This window comes from Dreissena polymorpha, chromosome 9 (assembly GCF_020536995.1).
Source record: "Dreissena polymorpha isolate Duluth1 chromosome 9, UMN_Dpol_1.0, whole genome shotgun sequence".
NCBI classification, from domain to species: Eukaryota; Metazoa; Mollusca; class Bivalvia; order Myida; family Dreissenidae; genus Dreissena; species Dreissena polymorpha.
The window spans coordinates 1,687,713-1,711,438 of record NC_068363.1 but is presented as its reverse complement, the minus strand read 5'-3'; the positions used below and the strand labels follow the sequence as shown (position 1 = coordinate 1,711,438).

The 23,726-nt window shown below is 35.0% G+C and overlaps 1 protein-coding gene across 1 annotated transcript in view; it reads left to right on the top strand.

The window, feature by feature from the left end:
- The first annotated feature begins 341 nt into the window (after nucleotides 1-341).
- Nucleotides 342-23,726, top strand: part of LOC127844649 (scavenger receptor cysteine-rich type 1 protein M130-like) — a 35,056-nt gene continuing 11,671 nt past the window's right edge. The window contains exons 1-14 of the mRNA XM_052375048.1: nucleotides 342-470; nucleotides 13,533-13,589; nucleotides 13,747-13,906; nucleotides 14,394-14,464; nucleotides 15,250-15,426; nucleotides 15,537-15,702; nucleotides 16,668-16,813; nucleotides 17,163-17,322; nucleotides 17,640-17,806; nucleotides 18,061-18,207; nucleotides 18,401-18,560; nucleotides 18,697-18,884; nucleotides 22,777-22,930; nucleotides 23,062-23,240. Of these exons, the coding sequence (XP_052231008.1) occupies nucleotides 455-470; nucleotides 13,533-13,589; nucleotides 13,747-13,906; nucleotides 14,394-14,464; nucleotides 15,250-15,426; nucleotides 15,537-15,702; nucleotides 16,668-16,813; nucleotides 17,163-17,322; nucleotides 17,640-17,806; nucleotides 18,061-18,207; nucleotides 18,401-18,560; nucleotides 18,697-18,884; nucleotides 22,777-22,930; nucleotides 23,062-23,240 (1,948 nt within the window). The 5' untranslated portion in view covers nucleotides 342-454. The remainder of the gene's footprint in view (nucleotides 471-13,532; nucleotides 13,590-13,746; nucleotides 13,907-14,393; nucleotides 14,465-15,249; nucleotides 15,427-15,536; nucleotides 15,703-16,667; nucleotides 16,814-17,162; nucleotides 17,323-17,639; nucleotides 17,807-18,060; nucleotides 18,208-18,400; nucleotides 18,561-18,696; nucleotides 18,885-22,776; nucleotides 22,931-23,061; nucleotides 23,241-23,726) is intronic.

The window sequence follows — 23,726 nt, the reverse complement described above, 5'->3', positions numbered from 1 at the left end:
AATGTCAACAAGTATAATTGCTTTAGAAATACCTTCAATTATTCAACTTATACACAACTATATACACGGGTTTTCGTTAACATACAGAGGTAATGAAGTTGTCATAATTGTTATTATTCTGTTCCATGCGTTATTGTGCATTAAACAAATTCTAATCGAATGCTGACAAAGCTGTGTTTATAGTTTCTAAAAATTACATATAAATTATTGTTCACTTAGAGATGCGTTTGAATTTATTAAAAAAACAAAGATTTAATTCACTGCTACCATAATTTATGCACGCACGCGATTCGATATTAACATCTCTTTAAATGTTGCGACATTTCTTATTTCTCTTCCCGGTCGGCCGTTAACAAAATAAATAGCTCGCTTTTTATTTAAATCACCGACGCTTTGTACTCCTTTATTGAAAAGCAGTGTGTGCAGGTAGTTAGTAGATTATTCTTGTAAAAAAATGGATAAAGGCCTCGGTAAGTCATATAATGAATGTAACATTTATTATTATTACTTGTTTCTTCGTGCATTAAATGATTAGGTGATAACACTTGACAATACAATTACAATCATAGCGTAGACATCTTGAAAAGATTGTTGGTTCGTGTTGCTCATTGTAATACTTACAGCTAACGCTTGCTAATGGGTGACAAATGGTTTATATAATTCCTAACTGTCAGATTGACTAGGGCCAGATTGAAATGTAATATTCAATAAATGTAACCATGGCTTCACTTCTTTATATTGCACTTACAATAGAAAATAAGAACATTCAATTAATGCTCATTTTTATGATGTTATTCTTGCACTAACGCCAATACGCTCCTTGCTAAGAGCGCTGGCCTACAACAGCCGTGTGTTTCATTCGATAACGTGTTTTTTTAAGTAATTGTACAAGAAGAATTATAATTTTAAGAAAGACTAGTTTATTAGTTGATAAGTATTTTCTTTCAATTTTGGATAAAGGAAGTCTAGAGCAGTTTTTTGAAGTTTCGATTTTCAATTAAAACATTTTTCTTCGCGAATACTTTCCTGACAAAATTAATTTGTTCGGCAACTATATGTATGGTGCTATATACATTCAGATTACATTGTATTTATATACGATAACTTTAAACGGTAAAATAATTCTCCGTATACTGTTTCTGTGGCGTTAAGCGAGGTTTATTTATGAAATATATATTATCGCCCAGGTGAAGGTCAGGGCTGGTCTCGCCGGCAGTGTATATGATTGTCGTGCATATAGGCTTGCATAAATATATCCCTCACTTATTATACATATTTCGATATATTGCGAATGTCAAGATTTATTTTTCGGGTATGATCGTTTACAATTTGTTTTTGCTGAGTTCCAAGAATTCTTATGATTTTTTCAGAAAATAATGATTGTGTTCCACTATTCCATATGATTTGGTACATGCATATATATTTTCATACGCATTAACTTACCAACATTAACACCATTTGTTAAACTTTTTAATAGTTTATCAGGTTCCATTTTCAGAAAAAAAGTCCAAAAACGCGTTTTTTTTCCAGACTCTGGATACAATCTGGGAGCATGTATTTGCTGTTTACTTCCTCTTTCATTCTTTAATACACATATGGTCTATCCTTCACTATTGATGTTGAAAATATGACAATATGTCTCGAAGCACATTTCATCTGAATGACAGCTTATTGCATGCATGGAAAAGTGTCTGCAGGCCGTAGGCAAACGCATCTGTTTTCACTTATAGTTAGACGTCCACTTTATTTATCAACATATGACAAATGAAAGTAAATGACATATATCTATGTATGTTTTCAATGATGTGTGTATGTTTTTGTTTTGAATTTTTGTGATACAAAAGTCATTTAAATTATTTAAGTAAGTGAGATTTTACATTTTATTTAATTTACATCACAATTGAAATTTACAGCACATGTTACTAAGTTAATATTGGTATCATCTGCTAGAACATTTTAAGGTTGCTTTTAAGAGATAAGAAAGAGTTTTTGTCAGCCTGTAGAACACTTCTAAACATTGTATAATCAGCAGAACAATAACAATATTTTAAAATGTCTATGATGACACATTTCACACTTATACAGCCAGTTGACACTTTTGAAAGGGCTCTCAATTATTCTGAGATATACGAGAATATTAACCTCAAGATAGACAACACATTTTCATAGTGGGCTTTTGTAAGTAAATAACCTAGGATGGTTCTACCCCAGGCATAATGCTTGACTGTAAAGCTTAAACGGGTACCTAAAAAGGGATTGCATGTTGTTTTGTTCGATGTGATATGCTAGTTCAGATTGAATGATTTGGATTGCGTGTCTAGATCTATATCGTGTGAAGCTTAGACGCATACACAACTTCATGCTTTGGTGTTCGTTAACTTACAATAATGATATATTACTTACCTGTGTTTGTATTTTGTGAATACATATAATTTTGAAGAAAAATTCAGTTCCCTAGATGGTTGTTTACTAGATTGCGATTAGAGCTACACATGACATTAACCATTGTGTGGGTTACTAAATAATACAATGCTGAATGCCTTGGATTGTTTATATTGTCTGATTGGAATCAAAGATTAAAAAAACATCACTCGTCCTCGAGTTGAAGAGTGTAATAATGCACTTCTGTAACAACAAAATCTTGGCCCAAAGCCGGAACTCAGTTGGTGCATACTTTTAGATTCATATCATATGAGTCTAGTTTTCAAAAAAAAAATGTTTTGTTCCCAGCTTATTTGTATCGAACAATATAGGATTATCAAAAGCAAATGACTTATCCCAAGTGTCATGCACATTTGCCCTAAGACAGACACATAATTTGTCCTTCCTTAGGAAGATTTATATCTTCCTTATGAACAATTAAATCTTCCTGTGCTCAGCATTTAGAGTTCAGATCATCATCATCATGTTCATAAAATCATCATCATCATCAACTGCATTTATCCTTTTAAACTTATTTGGCTGTCCGGTCAAAATAAAATAGCTAGCTTTTGCAGTTATCATTAAAAAATCGTCCAAACTTGAGTCTTAGGCGCGAAAGGACCTCGGAATATACACACATTTCCTGTTATGCCTCCTCCGTCAAGAGTTCGATCTCGCTATTATTTGTTCTTATATTTTTTTTTGATTATATTTAATCTGATTTATTGAATACCTGCATTAGTTAAGGGCATTTTATAATATATATTTTATATTATATATACAAATAATTCAAACACTTTATTTTGTGTTGCCACAGTCCCTGTTGAATAATTTTGGTTTGTATTTAATCGGATTTATTTACCTGCATTAGTTACGCGCATTTTATATAATATAGTTTTTATAATGATAATATCATAATAATTTTAATAATTTATATAAATAATTCAAACACTCTATATTTTGTTGTCATAGTCTATGTTAATTAATGACGTAATGAAATGAAGGTGCATATCTGAATGACTCCAATTAAGATTTAAATGACAAGAACTTTAAGCAATGTTTATATTAGCTCAGCGGCCAAGATGGTCACTTAACATTATAGAACGGAGCTAACTTCGAGTAATTTGTGGCATGCGTACACACTAGCGTTTCTTTGGAAATTTCCTTTCAAAATCGAAATCAAATTTCAATATTTCAACACCAAGGCATTTACTAGATAAAACCCCGGGCCATCGATAATAAATGACATCCTCTTTTCAGATAATTTGTGTAAAGTAGCATACATGTTTAAAATAAAGTATGCCAAACATGTCACATAATTATAAAGTGTTGGGCATTGTTAACTGAAATTGAAAGGATTGTTAATCTTCGTATATTGAAAGGCTCCGAAGATTTTTGTGTGATTGGCTGCGCGTAAAAGATTTCGTTTTTATAGTTGTTAATTAATGGCTTGAAACAGCTCAAAAAGAAGTCTCAATGAAGACAGTGTACAGTGCAAAATGGAATAAGTGATTAAGATCATTTTTATACTTCGGAATTAGTTAAACATGCAGCAAAAGGTTTGGATATCTGAGGGTAAACATCAACAACAATTAACAACAACGCCATACTAATACAACGGAATGTCGGCTTAAGCGTATCATTGCCGAAGCGTACCACTTACCAGACTGACGCGTACCTCGCCACAGCGTTATTATATGATCTGTTATGTATAATCAGTGCATGTAATGATGATAAATGTCGTACGCGTATTGAAACATTTATAATATGTAAACTGTTTTAAAACTATGTATACATGAATTCAAATATTTATCAGCTCATGTTTTAAATTACGAGGTCATTTATTAATTAATGAAAGATTATAAAAATTCACAGTTTCAACTATATAAATCTAGTTGTATATAGATCTAAAATCTATGCTGTAATTGGATACAAATACTAATGCTGCAGCTGTTTTAAAGTACATTCGATAAATGAACGAAAAACTGAATACAATAAAATGATTCAAATACTACTTAAATACTATAATAATTTTACTAAATACAAATTGCATAATTTAGCGCTGAACTTCGTTCATAGTTTCATTTCATGTAAAATACATCTACATTAGGAACATTTTTGCATCTCATGGAGAATTCTAAATTCGTAGGAAGATTAAATAACCCGCGTGAAATCAAAAGGTTTGGATTGGCTGTTATTTCTGGAAAAGCCCTGATTGGCTAAAATATTAAAAGGAGCAATTAAATCTTCCTTAGGAAGAATTCAAAATTCATAGGAAGATATAATAGCGCGCGTGAAATGCGTTAAACGCGTATTTTGATGGGTTGTTAGTTTTAGCAGAACCCTGATTGGCCATAACATTTGTAGTAACAATTAAATCTTCCTAAGGAAGAATTTCAAAAAGTGGCACTGTATTATTTCGCTTAACATGGGTCTAAATAAAGTTTAAAAGCTCTTTTCTGATTGGGTTAAACAGTCATAAATCAGCCAATAAAGAAAATCGAGATATTTATTTTTCAGAATATTCAATGCCATGCCGCATCCAAGCTAATTAGAAAATAAACATCTTACACCAAAAAGTTTGTTATGTTTTTTATCTTATAACAGACAGTGTTTAAATCTGTCTTTTAATACTAAATTTATAAAGAGTATTCTTGTTATTTCAAATGTACTTGTGTAACAATCTTCTTTAAAATGTTTATTGCTAGTTGCGTTTTCTGTTCCTTGTTATAAACCGCTTAGAGTTGAAGGCTGATTTTTTTACTGAATTTGTTTCAAAACCTTCCGCATAACACAAGCTCCACTCAAAACGATAAATGTCGCACAATATAATAAGCGATTGCCATTAAGCATAAAGCGGTTTGTTGATGAACAGGAAGATGTGTGTTAACGGAAATGCGACAAACTTAAAAAAAAAAATTGCTCGCTGCATAGTATGATTTTTCCTTCCGCGATTGTTACTCACAATTTTTATGGGTTCTACTCATCTACTAATCTGTGATGTTGACATGTTAAGCAGATGCAAAAGTTTACACTCATCCCTATTTTACAGTGATTTTTTTAAGTTTCGACTATCTTGTCAATATAGTTTCAGTTTCAGTTTATTTGCAGAATCATCAAATACATTCATCTGGCCACATACTAAACAAATATACATAAAGATGACAAAACAAATGAAAAACTGAATAAAAAGCATTTCACATAAATAGATAATTAAATTAATACGTGAGTTAATAATTGATTTGCAACATTAGTCTTAACAAGAAGCAACAAAGTAGCATAGCATCATAGCATTCTAAATAAATATGGAAATATTTCTTTATTGTCTAGTGTTAGTACTGGACATCATAGATGTGAACTTGTTGACAGTATAAAACGAATGGTTAACATTATACTTTATTATTAAATCTTTATAAAGCGTATATATACATAAGAAATGATATTGTAATTTAACCATGAATCACACAGTCTGCATTTCCTGCTTTCTATAGCAATGTTATTGTTTCTACCAGTTTCAATTTCTAACGAATGAGCTCTTAGTCTAAATCTTGTTCGAGCTTTGCTATGGCCATCATTATCAACACATTCCATTGTTTCAAATGTAAAATCCTTTTTAAATTTCAAATTTAAATATGATTTACTTTGCGAATTTATCATATCATACCATGACTTGAGGAATTGACCGCGAAGTCGTTGTTTGAGTTTTGGATGATGGTATTTTATGTTAACATTCTCATGCAATAAATAAGTAAAGCCTAAATTGTCAATAAAATATTTGCTAGCTTTTGCCCAGCATAGTTTTACATAAGTGATATTCCTATCGTACATAGATCGTATTAGTGAGTTTGGTGAATTAATAATTTTGCAAGAGAAGTTAAAAGTCCTCACTTTTCATATAATAGATAATATAGAAATGAACCTTGAAATGTCTTCAGCTGAAACAGTAATTTTCTTTTCAACTAGACGTTTAAGAGCTGTCTTAATTGTATTGTATCATTTGTGTTATAATTATATTCAGCTTAAATGCACATATGCACACATTTTAGAGATATACATACAATTTAAAAGCACCAAACCTTACTGAATTTTTTTTTTTTTTACAAATATAAAATCATCAACGCAATTAATGGAAGACTACTTGAAAACGTGTAAGAAAACTCATATAGTATGTAAAAATGTACAGTGAATCCGGACTAAGTTATCAATATGTTGAAAACAGTAATCACACTTCGCATGGGTATTAGAATCAAAGTGCTGTAGGCGCTGAAGGCCTGCGGCTAGATTTAGTGTGACGTAAAATGCATTTAGGATGTTTTGTCCGAATTTCTCCCTTTGTCCGCATTTATACGGATTGGCCCAAGCGGTTGAGTGCAGAAGCTCAGAGACTGTAAGAAAACACAGTATTTGTGTATATACTACAGTGTACAGAGACGGTGGACACGATACTGGTTGTGAGAACGATAACCTTTTGTTCAACTCTACAGATCTGCTAGAGGTTCGTCTACATAGGCGGTGAAGATACACAACAACAACAACAACATGGCCGCAAAAAAACGGCCGTTGTTTGCGTCAAATAAATCACTTTCAATAGCCAAAAATAGCTTTCTATTAAATAATTAACAGATCAGGAAAACACTCATACTCCCTTTGTACTGTGTACACAAAAGAAAATCCACTTTAGCACAAGTCTCACTATTGCCAGTAGAGCCCCGGTCAATCCCTGTTTGCTAACGCCGGTCGACCGGCGAGGATCGGGATGATTCTAAGAAATGTTTTAACACAGTCACAATATTTCCCGGTTCAGCCCCGGTTGAAGCCGGTCAACAGCCCGGCAGAGTCCCGGTCTACCCGGACTGGCTACGGTTTATCCCGGTGAAGCCCCGGAAGAGCCCCGGTTGTCGCCGCTAGTGCCTAGGTTGAGCACCGGTGAAAGCCGGCAGCGTCCCGACATAGCCCCGGTTGTCGCCGGTAGTGCCCCGGTTGTGCCGGCAGCGTCCCAGCAGAGCCCCGTTATACCGTAACACCGCCGGCACTCACCGGGGCTATAACGGCATCATACCCCGGCAGAGCTACGACAACGCTCCGGTTTCACCCCGATCGTCGACGGTAATGCCCCGGCGGATCCCCGGTCAATGCCGGTGGCGTCCCGGCACAGCGCCGTTTTACTTATGTACCGTAGCTATACCGGGACTCTAATTGCATTCACCGGGGCTCCTACGGGGCGTTGCCGTAGCTCTGCCGGGGTCTGTATGGGCCCCGGTGGAGCTACGGTGCCGTCCCGGTTGTTCCTGGTGCCATCCCGGTAATTATCGGTGCCGCGCCGGTCGTTTCCGCTCCTGACCGGTGACTCCCGGTTCATCCCGGAGGTATTGAACGTTTAAATACTTTCCCGGAGGAACCCCGGTTTTCCCTGGTTCATCCCGGTCGTCCCCGTTGGAGCCCCGGGGACGCACCGGGGATCCGCCGGCATCATAGTGAGACTGGGCCTTTACCCGGATAAAGAACGGTGTACAGATTGTGTACGTTGTCTCACGTAGAACCTTTCGCGCTCGATTTGCGCGCTCGATCTGCGCAGTGAAATATCATGAATATTTGTTGTTGTTTTTTTTTTCTTTTTTCTTGAATGTCTCGTTTACGTCAAATAAAATAGCATCATCTTAAAATATGCTAAATATAATGTCTTCAAAAAATGTATCAGAAAAAAACTGTCTTACTGTTTCCGTAAACACTCGTATCTGTTTTGCCAAGACCGTCAAGTGAGGAACTTATTCTCGCATGAATATGCAAACAATTTTACATCCATCGAGATGTTTGCTTTTGGTATCTGTCTTGTTGAGGGATCGCGCATTTGTTGCTCATGAACAGTTCGTCGATTACGCAGTTTATCTCCAATTTGTCCTATGTAATATTTATTGCAACCACTATTTACTGAAACATAAATAAAAATTTTAACATGGCATGACATTTCTGTTTTTATTTCAAATATTTTACCTTTAAATTAAAGTTGTCACCTTCTATAATGTAAACACACAGCATCTTGGATCGTTACCTTTTTTCACACTGGGCTGGACTGTGTTAAAATTAGATTATGTGAGTAACTGCTTTCAATTGATTCTTTTTTTTACACTTTATTATTTTTGCATTTTGTAAAATTTGGTTCATACTTGAGTAAGCTTTCAAAATGTCAATATTATTTTTCTGTTCACCGAAAACTTCTTTATTTTTAGGTTTATATGTAGATTTGAACGGTATAAAATATGTATTTTCCGCAGGTTTTTCTGTTAATAAAAGTTCACGCGGAACCAGAAGAGCCTGCTGGATACCTTGTTTAATGACAAATTTAGGGTATTCTCTTTGTACAAGTGATGTAAAAGTAGTTTCTTCTGGAACTTGCCTAGGTAAATGTTGAATAATATATATGTTATTGTTTACATTACTGTCTATATGCTGAGCAAAAGGATATAGCAGAATATCTAATAAATTACTTAGTCTATTAGTTTCACAACTTTGACCCGCAACACTAGGTCTGAAAATTAAGTGTTCTGGGTCTAAAAGTTGAATATATTCTGAGTTACATTTCTTAACTACGTCCTGGATGATTTTTCTTTTGTGTATTTTTGGGAGTCCATAGAATGAACTTGTTTTCCATTTAAAATTTAAGATATAATTTATTTCATCATTAGTTAATGTAATATTGATGTGATTTAATGTTCGTATTTTGGTGAATGTTTGCTGACAACCAGAATTTGGTATTTCTTTAAAATAATCAATATCGTTTAAAAATTACCTCAAATGTTCTTACATAAAAATCCGTGTTCATAATGAAAATTACACTGCCTTAGTCGGACTCTATAATTATTATATCGTTAAACAATATCGTTATCGTTATATTATAATCGTTATATCGTATTATATCAAACGAAACTATCAATGAAAAGGTTGTACGAGAAAGATCAGTCATGAACGATTTTAAGATGCAGATAGAACAGAGGTATTTCAAGCACAGATAGATGGCAAGTTTGCAGCCCTTAACATCTTTGACAATGTCATCGACACCATAACTAACAACATCAATTATGTCCAACTGGCATCGGCCGTAGAAATGCTTGGGATTGAGAGAAGGAAGAAACAAGCCATGGGTGACGACCGAAATCATGAACCTATGTGACAAAGACGAGAGCTGAGGCGTGAGAAGTACACCAGCCAGGACTGAGGCAAATTACCAAAAAGCAGAGAAGGCGGTAAGAAAGACGATTAAAGAGGCCAATGAGGAACGAATTGAGGAACAATGTATCAACATCTACAAAGAGATGACCGCAATCAGCAGTAAGAAGGCATACAACACCATCAAAGCCTCCACAACTACCCGCTTCAACATTGAGACGGAGTTTGTGGAGGCAGTGCCTAGTCTTAAGGCAGGAAACTCTTTGGGACATAACAACGTCTTTTCCGAGCTGATTAAACGCAGAGAAGAGGCAGCGACTTCAGCAATGACGGAACTTTTCCAACGGTTCTTGAAGGAGAAAAGTGGCCCAATGAGTAGATCCAGTCCCTGGTCATACCCCTACCGTTAAGGCAATTTCAAGTTGTGCAAGAATTAACGCAACATCAGCATCATTAGTCATCTCAGCTAAGTTATGCTACGCATCATCCTTAATCGTTAGAAAAGTAAGGCAAATTAACTGCTGGCCGAAGAGCAGGCTTGATTCAGAGCTGGACGGAGCACAGTGAAACAGATTTTCAACTTCAGAATCATAATTGAGAAACACCTGCAACACCAACGTGAGCTCTTTCACAACTTCACGATGCTTCCGACCGCGTAAGTCATAATGGCCTATGCCATGTTTTGAGAGGAATCAACATTGACGAAGTGTTGGTGCAAGTATTGCAAGGCCACTACGGTAACGCAAGCAGCGCAGTAATTTCTAAACGGACAGTGGAGATACTTTTTCAGGACATCAATAGGAGTCCGTCAGGGATGTCTGCCCTCTCCAGTTGCCATGAAAGGATAATGCAGGAGAGTCTCCATGACCACCACCCTCTATCTACATCAGTGAAAGAACAGTCTCTAACTTAAGCTTCGCTGATTGACCTCGTGGGTGGCATCAGCACTGAACTTCTAGATCTCAACAACAGATTCTATTAAAGAGCCGGAGCATACGGGATGGGAGTTCAGCACGAAAAATACGAAGATCATGATAAGCAGCACGACCAACACTAGTGCAGACATCACCATGACCGGGTGACCTGGCCGCTTCACGCGGACACAGAACGCAGGACCCAGGCATTTGAACATCAATCTCTCCAAAGACTGCTCTGCATCTCTCACACCAAAAACACGACCAATTCAGTTACGCACCTAGCAATACGGCTGTTAGAATCTTTTAATTTTACGAATTTTAAAGTTTTCATCCTGTTAGTAAAGAACATTGCCGGATCCCGCTAAATTTGAAACAATTGACCAGTTGTACACATAATTAATAAATCAGTTCACGCAGGTAGTTTAAAGCTTTTCCTAGTTGAAAAATGGAAAAGTCATTTAAATATTTGTATCTTTACTTCATACCGTATGTGATTATATTCTTTCAAAAAAGCAGAGTTATAAACAATTTGTAAATATAATTCAAATCACAATCTTATAGCTTATTGAAATTAATTATATTAGCTTTGTATAATTGTTTAAATTACACGTAAAGTTGAATGCTTTATCTATACAGTAAGGTGACAACTAGCTCTAAATTGGTTGCGTCCTCGTTACAGTGGCATGGGAATTTAAATTTACTGGAATTTATTCTGGAACGGATAAAATCTGTTATGTACATTACAAGTATACGGCCAATGGTAAAGACAGGGTTATATTAAACCTTAAAATAACTGGAATTGCGACATTCCGTTTTTCTTAACAAATATAAAATACTAGCAGATGTGATTGAAATTAAGATGTCTCATCGTCATTATCCCACTTTTCTTGACGTAAATCTCTAAGAAAACTTACGTGTGAAATAATAAATATTCCGTAAATTCAAATATTCACCAATTCATTTTGGATCAAACCTGGCCTTCCTGCCTCTATCTACATCAACAGTTTTGTAAAACATTCTGTTTAATTGCAGCCTGTATATATCCAAACCATTGACGTTTTGTTATTGGCTCTAGGTAATAATACTATATTCTTCACCCTTCAGGCTAAACATGGGTTTAGTTATACGGGCTACTGAATTACATTAATTTCAATGACGTGAAGGTGCAGATTTGACCCAACGGATGATTGCGTCTAAAAGCTCGTCTGGAACCGAACATCGCTTTTATACTAGGTTTCCAGTATCGTGCGATTTATTACGATTTATTTCGAATGAATGTCATATATTTTCGCGGATGTTTTTTAACTACAGTTTAAATGACAAAGAAATGCGATAAATTATATTCCAATACGATGTGTGGCGCTTCTTTGGGATAATGTTCCACGATCTGTATAACAAATTGGTTTCCAGTTCAGATACAATCAGAACTTGCAAATCGGATTGTTTTGATGTGGTCTGCGACTATGCCTGCATCTTGCACGACAATAACCACTGCGATCCCGATAGCATACGACCTTACAGGTGCAGATTCATTACTACTCGTTCATCACGAATTCAAGCGCTCAATGCCGATATGAATTGACAGCATAAACAATTACGACCACGACTGGATCCAGATGGATATAAATACGGCCGAATTGTGCATGAACATCACTATGGAATCATCTTTAAACGGAGCACTCCTTAAAGATGTATAATGACAGATGCTGACGACGTATGATTCGTACTATAACAATATGGGTAAAATACATCGTATTAGAATGATAGACTAGCTACCACAACACAAAAGGCAGTACAGTACAGTACATTACGCAACCGAGGGGGGGGGCGGGGGGCAGTGTTCTTGAAAATAGATAGGGAAACGGAGGAAACAGCAGCGCTAAGTCATATGTCCAGCCTCCAGAACATTCATTTTCGGCTGGAAGATTCAGTCACGATTTACTTCTTCGATGAAATCGGTGTTCTCAAACAACTTGCTATCTTATATAATTGTATGCACAACTTGCATCTTACAGTTACGTTTTTAAAAACATGTGTTTACAACTCTCAACAAATCAAGAAATAATTGGTGCTAAATGATTTATTACCTACAAGGCTTTATTAATAAATGAGGTAATTTGTATTAGGAACATATAGTGATACGCATCAGACCGTGGGTGGTCTGGTATCCTCGTTACTAATTGTATCAACTCGCGAATGATGTTTCAATATTTCATAAGAATATCAGTCATTCTCGGCAGGTTTTGAACATTAGGATAATGCGAAACGTTATATCTCGTGGTTGAGCTTGTTCGTCGTCTTGTTCTAGGTCGGCCATAATCACTAAGATGTCATATATTCTGAACAAGGACCGTTGAATTGCTAACTTTGTCTGAGCCATCCAAAACAAATCTGTTTTAAAAACACAATAGATGCCACTTATGTTATGATTTGATAAGATCTGATAAGGCCTAACGATTGGTCAACAATAACCGCAACGATTTGTTAAGTGATGATAACCATAAAAATTGGACATTGGAATAAGCATGTCATGGATAAAACGTTAACTGCTGGAACTTTAGGAAAAGCAACCTTAAGCATAGCGACCGACATCAAAAGCGCCTTAAATGGCTTTAGGACAATTATATGTGGGAACCGATTCTAGTCACCGTATTTCATACAACATTACACTAATTGCCCAAATCAAAAGTAAAATGACATTGGGAAAACACTCGTAGATATATTTGAAACCTATGTGTCTTTATTGCAATGCTCGACACATATAAGTACTCTAAATGAAAAACAAATACAAATGTATTTTGATATCTTATATTGAAGTGTATTTCATACTTAACTGAATATTCACACACTTTGATGTAATTACGGGTCTCTGTAAATCTAGTGTATAAGCATTAGTACCTGTACATCGTTTTTTTTTGTTTACACCCGAACATGTTTGGATGTTGCTAACGTTGGGCTGTATTTAGTTTTGTTTGTAAGTTCGTCACTTTGTCATTTATATTTATTTGCAAACAATATTTGTATCTTCAGTTATATTATCATATGTGTTCTTCACAACGGGTGTGGTCACAGCTTCATACCAAGGATGTAAGTAAGCTACAATCAAAATTATTTAATTGTACTATCAAATGTTGCTCTAGACATATAGACACAACCAATTATTTATTAATCCAACCCAGCGATTAAAAAAAAATAATAACGATGTAGTTTTAATATTTAGAAGATGGTTGTCTTTCGAATGTAGATAACTTCACCGACAAAGACATCCGACTGATTGGTGGTTACAGCGCATTGGAAGGACGAGTTGAGATCAGAATACATGGCGTCTGGGGAACAATGTGTTCTTACGGTTTCGATATGAATGACGCAAATGTACTGTGTAGAATGCTGCACATGGACCTACGGTAAATAACTAACTACACTACAATGCAAGATGTGAGCACAAATAATAATTCCATTGTCTATACGTATACACTATCTAGGATGTTTACATTAGAACACTTTGAAAGTGTTGATCAATTGCACACTCACATAATGCAATTAATATTTAAGAGTAGTGCATGTATAAAGCCATTTATTTATTTGTTCCACTGCATACCTATTGATAAACTGTCTTGTATAAGAAATAAAAAAAAATGTTTTTGCAAAAGTTGAAATGAACTTGTTTATGTGAATATGGCATCTGAAAGTAACGCATCGCAATCCGATGAAAATGAATAAGTGTATATTTTTTTAATGAAGATCTGCTTTTAGTAATGCTTTAACAGAAACACGCAACATATACAGATAAACATATACTTATAGTAACACATATATGTTAAAAGTAACACTTATAAACCCTTCAAGTAGCTTACTTTGCATGCAATTGTATTTTGTTTCTTTGATACAAAGTTCTTTAGACTATTACATCGACGGAAGATATGGGGTCGGACGTGGACCTATATTTTATCTGCACTGCTCGGGTTCAGAACAATCGACAACTGTCCCCGTTCCCAATACAATTCGTCCGGATGCACACACTCCAACGATATTGGCCTAATGTGCGTCGGTATGTTTATCTTATTAGAAATACTAATAGCATATATTTAAAGGGGCCTTTCCACGTTTTGGGAAATTGACAAAATAAAAAAAAAGTTGTTTCAGATTCGCAAATTTTCGTTTTAGTTATTATATTTGTGAGGAAACAGTAATACTGAATATTGACCATGCTCTAAAATAGCGATTATATGCATCTTTTGACGATTTAAAAACCTGAAAATTATAAAGCATTGCAATGCGACACGATTGAATAATATGGTGTGTTCTTCGAGGATTGCTAATATGAATTATAAAATACATCAATCATGGTATGAGCACGGATGGTTGAGTGGTCTAAATGGGAGTCTTTTTACTCCAGGACTCTAGGGGTCAGTGGTTCGAGCCCAGTTGGGGGTTACTTTTTTTTCTTTTTTTAAATTTTTATTTTTGATTTTTTACTGGAGATTTTTAGATACAATGCTTAAATTTATCAATATAAAGTATTTAATGACAAACTTCATTAAATTCCAAAATCTGTGTTAAGGCCCCTTTAAGATAGATAATAGTTGTTTTGCAAATGGAAGAAATATGATTATAAACTTCACACTTTAAATTCCAAGTTAACATTTATTGACATATTGTGTTCTTACACACGTGTTATCTATCGAATATGAAATAGTCGTCATCAAGGAGTATGACCACTCTTATTTGATAACCATTATTTAATCAGGTTGTCAAAATGCAACACTAGAAACGTCCCATGGTCTACTTGAGCACGTTAACATAACCAACTTCGGTGATGTATACAGCGGCTCGTGTATTCACGGACTGCCTTCACAAGAGTTCATGTTTACATGCACCCCATTAGGCGGATGGATTGAACTAATAAATCAGTGTACAAATACAGGTAATGCATACGTAGTTTTCCTCAAACATTTAAAGTCCTTTTACGAGTGAGAAAACCAGTTATTTGGTATTCTAGTTTATCGTTTCTATATCGTTTTTGCTGTTCGATAGTCGTACGCAATATTCGCCTGACGGGTGACTACTACATGGAAGGGTTTGTGGAGGTCTCGGTAGGTGACACGTGGCTTCCACTTTGTGGTTATACGACAATCAATCGGAACATATATTACATAGACGTTTCAAAGGCAAACATTGTTTGCTCTATGATTGGAAAAAGGTGAGTTGTAAATTACGTATAAATTTTACATTAAATAAATCGATCCGATTTATCATTTATTTTCGGTCGCTTAAAAAATAGTATTGTTCTAGCATAGTTTGTTGTAGAATAAAAGACGGTCAGGATAACGCACATCAATGTTCCGAGTCGGGCATGTTCTGTCTAGTTTTTAAAGATATTTGTATTTTGACGATGCTGCTTCAGCGAAGCAGCTCGTCTAAGTTATCATACCATAAACAAGTATTCACACTGCCAACCTATGTAAACGACCGAGCCAGTCCAATTGAGATAGCTTAATTTTCTCAATCAGCATACCTCGCTGATTACCGTTTACAAAGGCAAAGGCAGCTTGGTTCCCGTCCTCTTTCAAATTTATCAGACGTTCGGGACACGACCAGTCACGAAACTGCCAGGTGGTTGTGACGCTGGGAAAACCCCAAATGTAGTTATTTTTAGATTTGATCGAGAATATAACCCGCCTCCCAATTTCGCTGAATGGGTCAAGTTCCCCACGGGTACTACTTCCCCGTACCCCCAAATTCTTTTTCATACCCATTTTTTTTCGTACCCAATTTTTTGTTCGTACCAATTTTGTTGTCGTACCCAATTTTGTTTTCGTACCCATTTTTTGTTCGAACCAATGTTTTTTCGTACCCAAATTTTTGTTAACCCTAATTGTTTTCGCACCCAAACTTTTTTTGAAAACCCAATTTTTTTATACCAAAATTTTGTTTTGGCATATTTTTTTCGTACCCAAAATTTTCGTACCCCAAATTTGTTTTCGTACCCAAATTTTCGTACCCACATATACGATTATGGTGATGTAGATAAACTTAAATTGATGCTTTTATATATCCTCTTCAAAAGCATCGTCACACCAGTACTGTCAGTAATTTAATTTAGAAATGAGCCAATAACATATAAAAAACTCCTCCTTTATTGATTGTGTGTTTTGCACTTTAAAGGTATAAAGCATCCAGTTACCTAGAGAAATTATTAGTGAAACCAGGTGTCACCATAACCAGTTGCATCGGTAATGAAACCAGCATAAGCTTCTGTAAGCATTTAAAAGGTCACGTCTGTCACTATCAGGCATGGATAGCATGTCAAGGTAACATTAAAAATACTCGCAAACTACTTACAACGTACAAAATACTTTTCTGTAGACTAAACAAAGGATGAATAACGGCATGAATAATTGTAAACTATCGATAGCCCCCCCCCCCCATAAATGTACTTCCATCAATAACAGTATAGGTAGCGATGATCATTTAATGCATTAGCTAACGGTTAGTGGTTGTTAACTAGTTGAAAACTCGCTCTAAATATTGTGGTCAATTATTACTAGTTTAATATTAGTAAACTGTAAATTGAAATGAATATATTGACAAAAATAAAGTTATGGCCAAAAACGCTAATATACATGATATAAAAATTCCATTATTGTTGTACCTTTTCAGATAATAGTAAATACAACATTAAAACAATACAATTAGAAAACGGGCCAAGTCCATACGAAGGTCGCATTGCAATAAACGTGGATAATGCAACTGGTACAGTGTGTTTCGATGGATTTGACTATGAAGATGCCAAAGTCGTTTGCAAAATGTTAGGATTCAGGTGATGAAATGCGTGCATATTTGCTCTTAGAAAATTATGATGGTTAAATAAGTCGGCAGTGTGTTCAAAATCTTTTCTTAAATTAAAATGACACGTAAGTATAAAGATCGCGATTGCACACTGAAATTGCACATATAGAATGTTGCGCTTAAAGTTTATCGGATAGGGTAAAATGACTGTACTTATTGAAACTCAAGCAATTGAACAGTGTCTTCTGTTAAACTCAGTTAAATAATATAATATTACGCCAAACACAGCTTAAAATTGATAAATATTTACAAAAATAGCCATCTTAAACTAATGTGATTTTGTTCTAGTGCTTCATCGTATTACGTCGATGCCTACGCAGTAGCGGAAGAACGATATGCAATGATAAAGAACCTTGCATGTAATGGAAACGAAAACCATCTCCATAACTGTTCGTATAGTGTGCCGAGTTTTTTCAATAAATGTCATTCTAAATCAACGCGGATCCTCTGTGTTGGTACGTAAAAGATCTTCATAGAAATAATATAAAAATCATTGTATTATTACATATCTCGTTATATTACAAGTGAATACGCTTTAAGTCTACTTTGATACGTTTTTAATAAAACGAGGTTGTTTTTGTTAACTACACATCAACTACACATCAAAAGAAATGAACGCTTTCATAACATTTAAATACTGATATATTAAAACAACGGGTCCTAAGTAAAATTATACAATCAAATGAATTAACTTTTTATGTTTCAAAAGAATGTGGTCGTCTGAATGTTTCAAATGGTTACGTACAGTCATACGACTACACGACAAATACTGCAACCGTTCGATGCCATACTGACATTCCACGTACTGTCCAGTACATCTGCAATAGAACAGGGTCATGGACAAGCACTTCATCATGTTTGTACAAATTGAATTGTTTTTATTTTATGATAGTGAACACCAAGTGGAATTTTAAAATAACGATTTGGGGAGGTCGGGTAAAATGTTTTATTTCACGAATTTAAACGGTTTATTGTTATGACCACGTTAAGTTAAAATAAATAATGCTAATCTGCCTGTAAATGGAGTAATAAGATACTTTTTATTTCAGGTAGACCAATACAAATTCAGGGCGTACGACTCGTTGGCATAAATAGTACTTTACTCGGAGGAACGGTGGAACTTAAGATTAACAACGTGTGGGGAACTATTTGTGATACTGGTTTGGGACGTGCTGAGAGACAAGTTTTATGTAGAATGATGAATTACAGGTCAGGTCAGACATCGCGTCGTTATCATGTTTTAACACAAATGTGTGCGTTTGCAAAATTACTTCCTGTTGTAATATTGTTATTTTGCATCAGGTTGACGTGTTTTGAATTTAGTTTTTTACAATTTGTTTCACAGGTATGCAGGTTATGATTTATATGATTATAACACCCATAGTAATGTCGGATTCGGCCCTGGTTCCGGTCCGATACACATGGAATCGTTGCGCTGCAGTGGTTCAGAAAAGGACATAAGTGAGTGTGCATTTACTACAGAGACTACATGCAGCCATTCCAATGATGCCGGTGTAGTATGCGGAGGTACATGTAAGTTTATGCTGAGCCTACTTTCAATGTTATACTCATAATAGACTTGTCATAAATAAAAAAAAAGATAAACGCATTGAATACATGCATGAACTAGCGAATAAAGTGTTTATATATAAAGTTAATGAAATCGGCACATCCGTTTTGAGCAGTAAATGATTTTATGAATGCGTGTTTAAAAAAATATAACCCTAGGTAAGATTTATTCCCCGGTTGAAGCCACGAGCAATCGTTGACTTCAGCGTTACCAACTGTACTTTTTCCTTCGGGATGTTTATTTACATTTCAACCCGCTCGATGGAATCCGTACTTTGTGCAGCTTTTAATACGCTTTATAACAAATGCATTAACTCGTTTAATAATCATGTAATGAAACGACAACTTGTGGAAGCAAATGCCTTGCAAACGTATTCACCGCACTTCTAGGTAACATGTGTTACACAAACATGTTAACATCGGCGTATCTTTGTCATAACCAAACAGAGCGCGTGCGTTATCCACTTAATGTCAACTTAAAAGTCCCTGTGCATTGAGAGTTAAAATGACCAATCGTCTGCCACCACATAATAAGTAGAAATTATTATAAACGTAAATTAGCTTCTTTGCATGTATGTCAAATGTATCAAATGGTTAACATGCTCCTATTGATAGACCAAAAATAAATAAGCATAATGTTTAGTACACACGACAGTTGTGTTTTTTTCAAGTTGGGTAATGTAGTGCCATATAATACATGTACAGGAATGTCGGTCATTAGTGATAGAATGCATTTCGCACTCTTAAAGCGAGATTATACGATAGTTTTATATGTGTTTAATTGTAATATATTGATAAAATATGTTACAAAAACACAGATAGGCAAGAAAATATACATTGAAGACGAATTTCATAAAATGCAGCACAGACAAATTTGCGCCCCGAGCCGATTGTGACGAAGATATTTCATACATATTTTCCTACAATAACCGAAGCATTCGTCATTTTAGTTAGTGTTCGTGTGTCGTATGAATAGATATCGTTGCAGGAATTACAAATGAACCGTTTAACTAAAGTTAGATTCACATCGTGCATGCATGATTTACATGCTGGCGAATTCGACCGTACAGACATTTCCGATTTCAGAATGAAATATCTGGCTTATTTTGCATTTTTCGACACATGTTCGTCTTAACTTGTATTTTACTTTATATTGAAATATATGTTTAATAAATTTTTTACACATTTTATATAAATTAATAAATATTTTACAAAATCGTTTAATCTCGCTTTAACTGAAAACTTGTTTTGCTAAGGCGATGTTGACTGTTTTATATCATAATCGTGATTAAAGCAGACACGTTGACTAGTAACCTAAAAGGCATATAAACGTTAAAACAACTAAAACACATCTTTCTGTAAAACGGAATCGTGTATAACAAATAGTTTGCGAATTTTAGTTATTAAGTAAATGGACTCATTATAAATGATCCATGTAAGGTATTTAACATAAGTATGTTTTTTAATGTTTCTTACTTGTTTTAACTGAGTATGTGTAGTATACAATATACCGTTGATATATGCGCTTTATCAATTAACAGTTTTATGTTCTTTAAATTGTTTTTGGTTACAGATTGTATACAAATAACTAAGCATAAATGAGTCACGGCATAAAAGCCATGTGATGATAATAATTAGAATACTATCATGTTATTAATCGTGCATTGGTGCCCCATTCTGTTGTAAGAGCCACGTCATTAGCATTGTCTCAACCACATTAAGGAAAATTAAAAAAAATCTTATTTGGTCGATAACAAACTGGTGGTTTTGTTAAAGGGGCCTTTTCACAGATTTTGTCATGTATTGAAGCTTGTCATTAAATGCTTTACATTGATAAATGTAAACATTGGATCTAAAAGAACTTTTGTAAAAAAAAAACAAGAATAACATTTAAAAAAAGAAAAAAAACTAACCCGCAACTGGGCTCGAACCACTGACCCCTGGAGTTCTGGAGTTAAAGTCTACCACTTAGACCACTCGACCATCCGTGCTCATACAATCAGGAATGTATTTTAATGCTTTATATAAGCAATCCTCATAGTTTCACAAAATAAACGCCACAACAGAACTTCTCCAAATTATTCAATCGTTTCGCGTTGCAACTCTTCATAATGTTCAGGTTTTTAAATCGTCAAAAGATGCATATAATTGATATTTTAGAACATGGTAAAAGTTCAGTATTACTGTTTGCCTCAAAAATATCATAACTAAAACGAAAATTTGCGAATCTGAAACAACTTTTTTCAATTTTGTCAATTTACCAAAACGTCAAATTGATAGTCTAAAAGATAATGTTTTATTTTATTACTGATATAATTTTGTGTATGATTGATCTACATAAAGGCAAAATCATAAGTTACCTGCTCAAAATACCACCATGTAAAAATTATACTAGTCTTCACGTTTCGAAATATGATGTGATTGTATCTTTGTGTACATTGTGTGGGGAAGTGATTTGTCTTTGAATAGTCAAACATCATATGAAACCTTCTCATATTCTACACACACAAAATCATTTCAAAAGACGTCCGTTCATAAGCATCATTGCAGAAGTTATCTTGAGCTCGTTTATGAATGCACTTTCAATTAGATGAGGCGTCGGAGATAACCGGTGGCATACTTATTATACCGTATCGAAGATCTTCTTTATAAACAATGGGCATTTCTAACAAGAAATAATGTATTCATTTTGCATAAGCGCATTTAATTACGATTAATATGTCTATTGCAATGACGTCGTACTTGGTGATTGTGCAGTTTGATAGTTTTAATAACTGTATACCTTGAAATAATCTTGATCAAATAAAGGCATATTTTCATTATATAATAAAATCTACCCTTAAGAATTTCTCATTTTAAATTGTGGCATCTGTTTTAATATTCAATGGCTAAGAAAGCGGACTACGTTCATTAGTTGTTTTTATAAACACCCGTTCCGAGCGATATTAGTAAAACCCGGTCTACTTTTGACACGCACAAGACATTTACTTAATTGTGTTTGTCATACGAAGTATTCATGAACGTCCGTTTTTGCACAACATGATATTTTGTTTCTATCTTTTAATTATACCGATTAAAAATTGTGTTTTTAGGATATTTTAGATTTAAGACCGCGTTAACAGCCAGTATCTTTTGTGCTCCAAATACAACACGTTTATCGCCTTTTAGATGGCAACAGTAAAATGCTTCCCCCTGTTTAATCGTAATAAATATAGTAACTTAGGGCTCATTGGGTCGACCTGAAATGGCCCACAAGTCACCCGGGGGTGACTAGAAGCCGATTCATGTCACCCTGAGGTGACTAAAAGCCGACGCTAGTCGACCCCGGGTGACATGAATCGGCTTCTAGTCTACGCTTATTGGGTCATTGTCGACCTGAATCGGCTTGAAGTCTCCCGGTGGATGACTCGAAGCCGTCATGTCGGTTTCTAGTCACCCCGGATGACAGGAATCGGCTTGAAGTCACCCCAGGGTGACATGAATCGGCTATTAGTCAACGCTCATAGTTCATTGTCGACCTGAAATGCTTTGAAGTCACCCGGGATTGACTAGAAGCAAATTTATGTCACCCTTGGGTGACTTCAATCCGACGCTAGTGTACCACGGTTGACTAGAATTGGCTTCATGTCACCCCAGGGTGACCGTCAGAACACGATGTATATGAGCACAGATGGCAAATAGTAGGGTCAGGTATAATATTTACAAGAGTTATGCCAAAACTTGTTAACAGTGCAACATTACTATACAGCCGTTTAATTAGGTTTTTAATTTTTTATTATTATTTTAATTAATGCCTATATATATATAAATTTTAATTTTAAGAAATTGCAATAAAAATATTGTTATATTGCTTTAGTCTTCTACGAGACTGTAAATATTTCCGGCATCAGGTTGGTAAACGGTTCAAGCCAATTTAACGGAGTTTTGGAATTGTTACATGACGGTGTTTGGCGTTCATTGTGTGGGCATTTAAATCAACCCATAGAAATGTGCAGCACGATGAACATGACGTAAGTTGAAAAATATATTTCAATATGGTTCAGGTTAAAAAGACATTTCCATTAAATAGACATATTGATAGCTTTCTGTTGAAAAAATATTTTTTGGAATGCATGTTCACTTCATTATATAATTGTTCCAGTTATATAGACAACCGTTGCTGTGCTAAACATGAACATAGAAGTGGTTTGATATTTGGACGTTATTTGCATTGTGCTTCAAAAGATGCATTCATCGGTGAATGCAGGTATGAAAACCGTCGGTATATGCGCCATCTGAGGGACGGCTACTGTGACGGGTCCGTGATACTTCTTTGCTCAGGTAAAATATATTTAGAGAACACAAATAACAGTTTTGATGCACTCTTCAATACATGACATTTCGCAGTTGAAAAGTATTCTATTTTATTGGAAATCGTTAATTCTTAATTAGAATGAAAATAGTCACATGAGTAGTTGGATTATAAAAAGGTTTTAGTTTGTACCACGTACGCATAATTCTAAGGAAATCAGCTACATTCTGCCTGAGTTTACTCGAGAATTATACGGCTGCTATGTCGGTGTTCCTGGACCTTTTCCGCTACTTTATCAATATGCCTGTATATGGTATTCATAATTATCCATTAAACACTGGTGGATATCCTTGCACAACATCAATGAATAATAACACTCAGAGAATAAAGTTTGAAATCAGCATACTATGTATTACGTTGAACTTGGCAAATACGAATAATTGTTCCCAAAAAGGAAAAGTTCAATTGGGTGAATTTTTTCTCTTTGCAAACTGAAGGTTTCTTAATGTAGACGA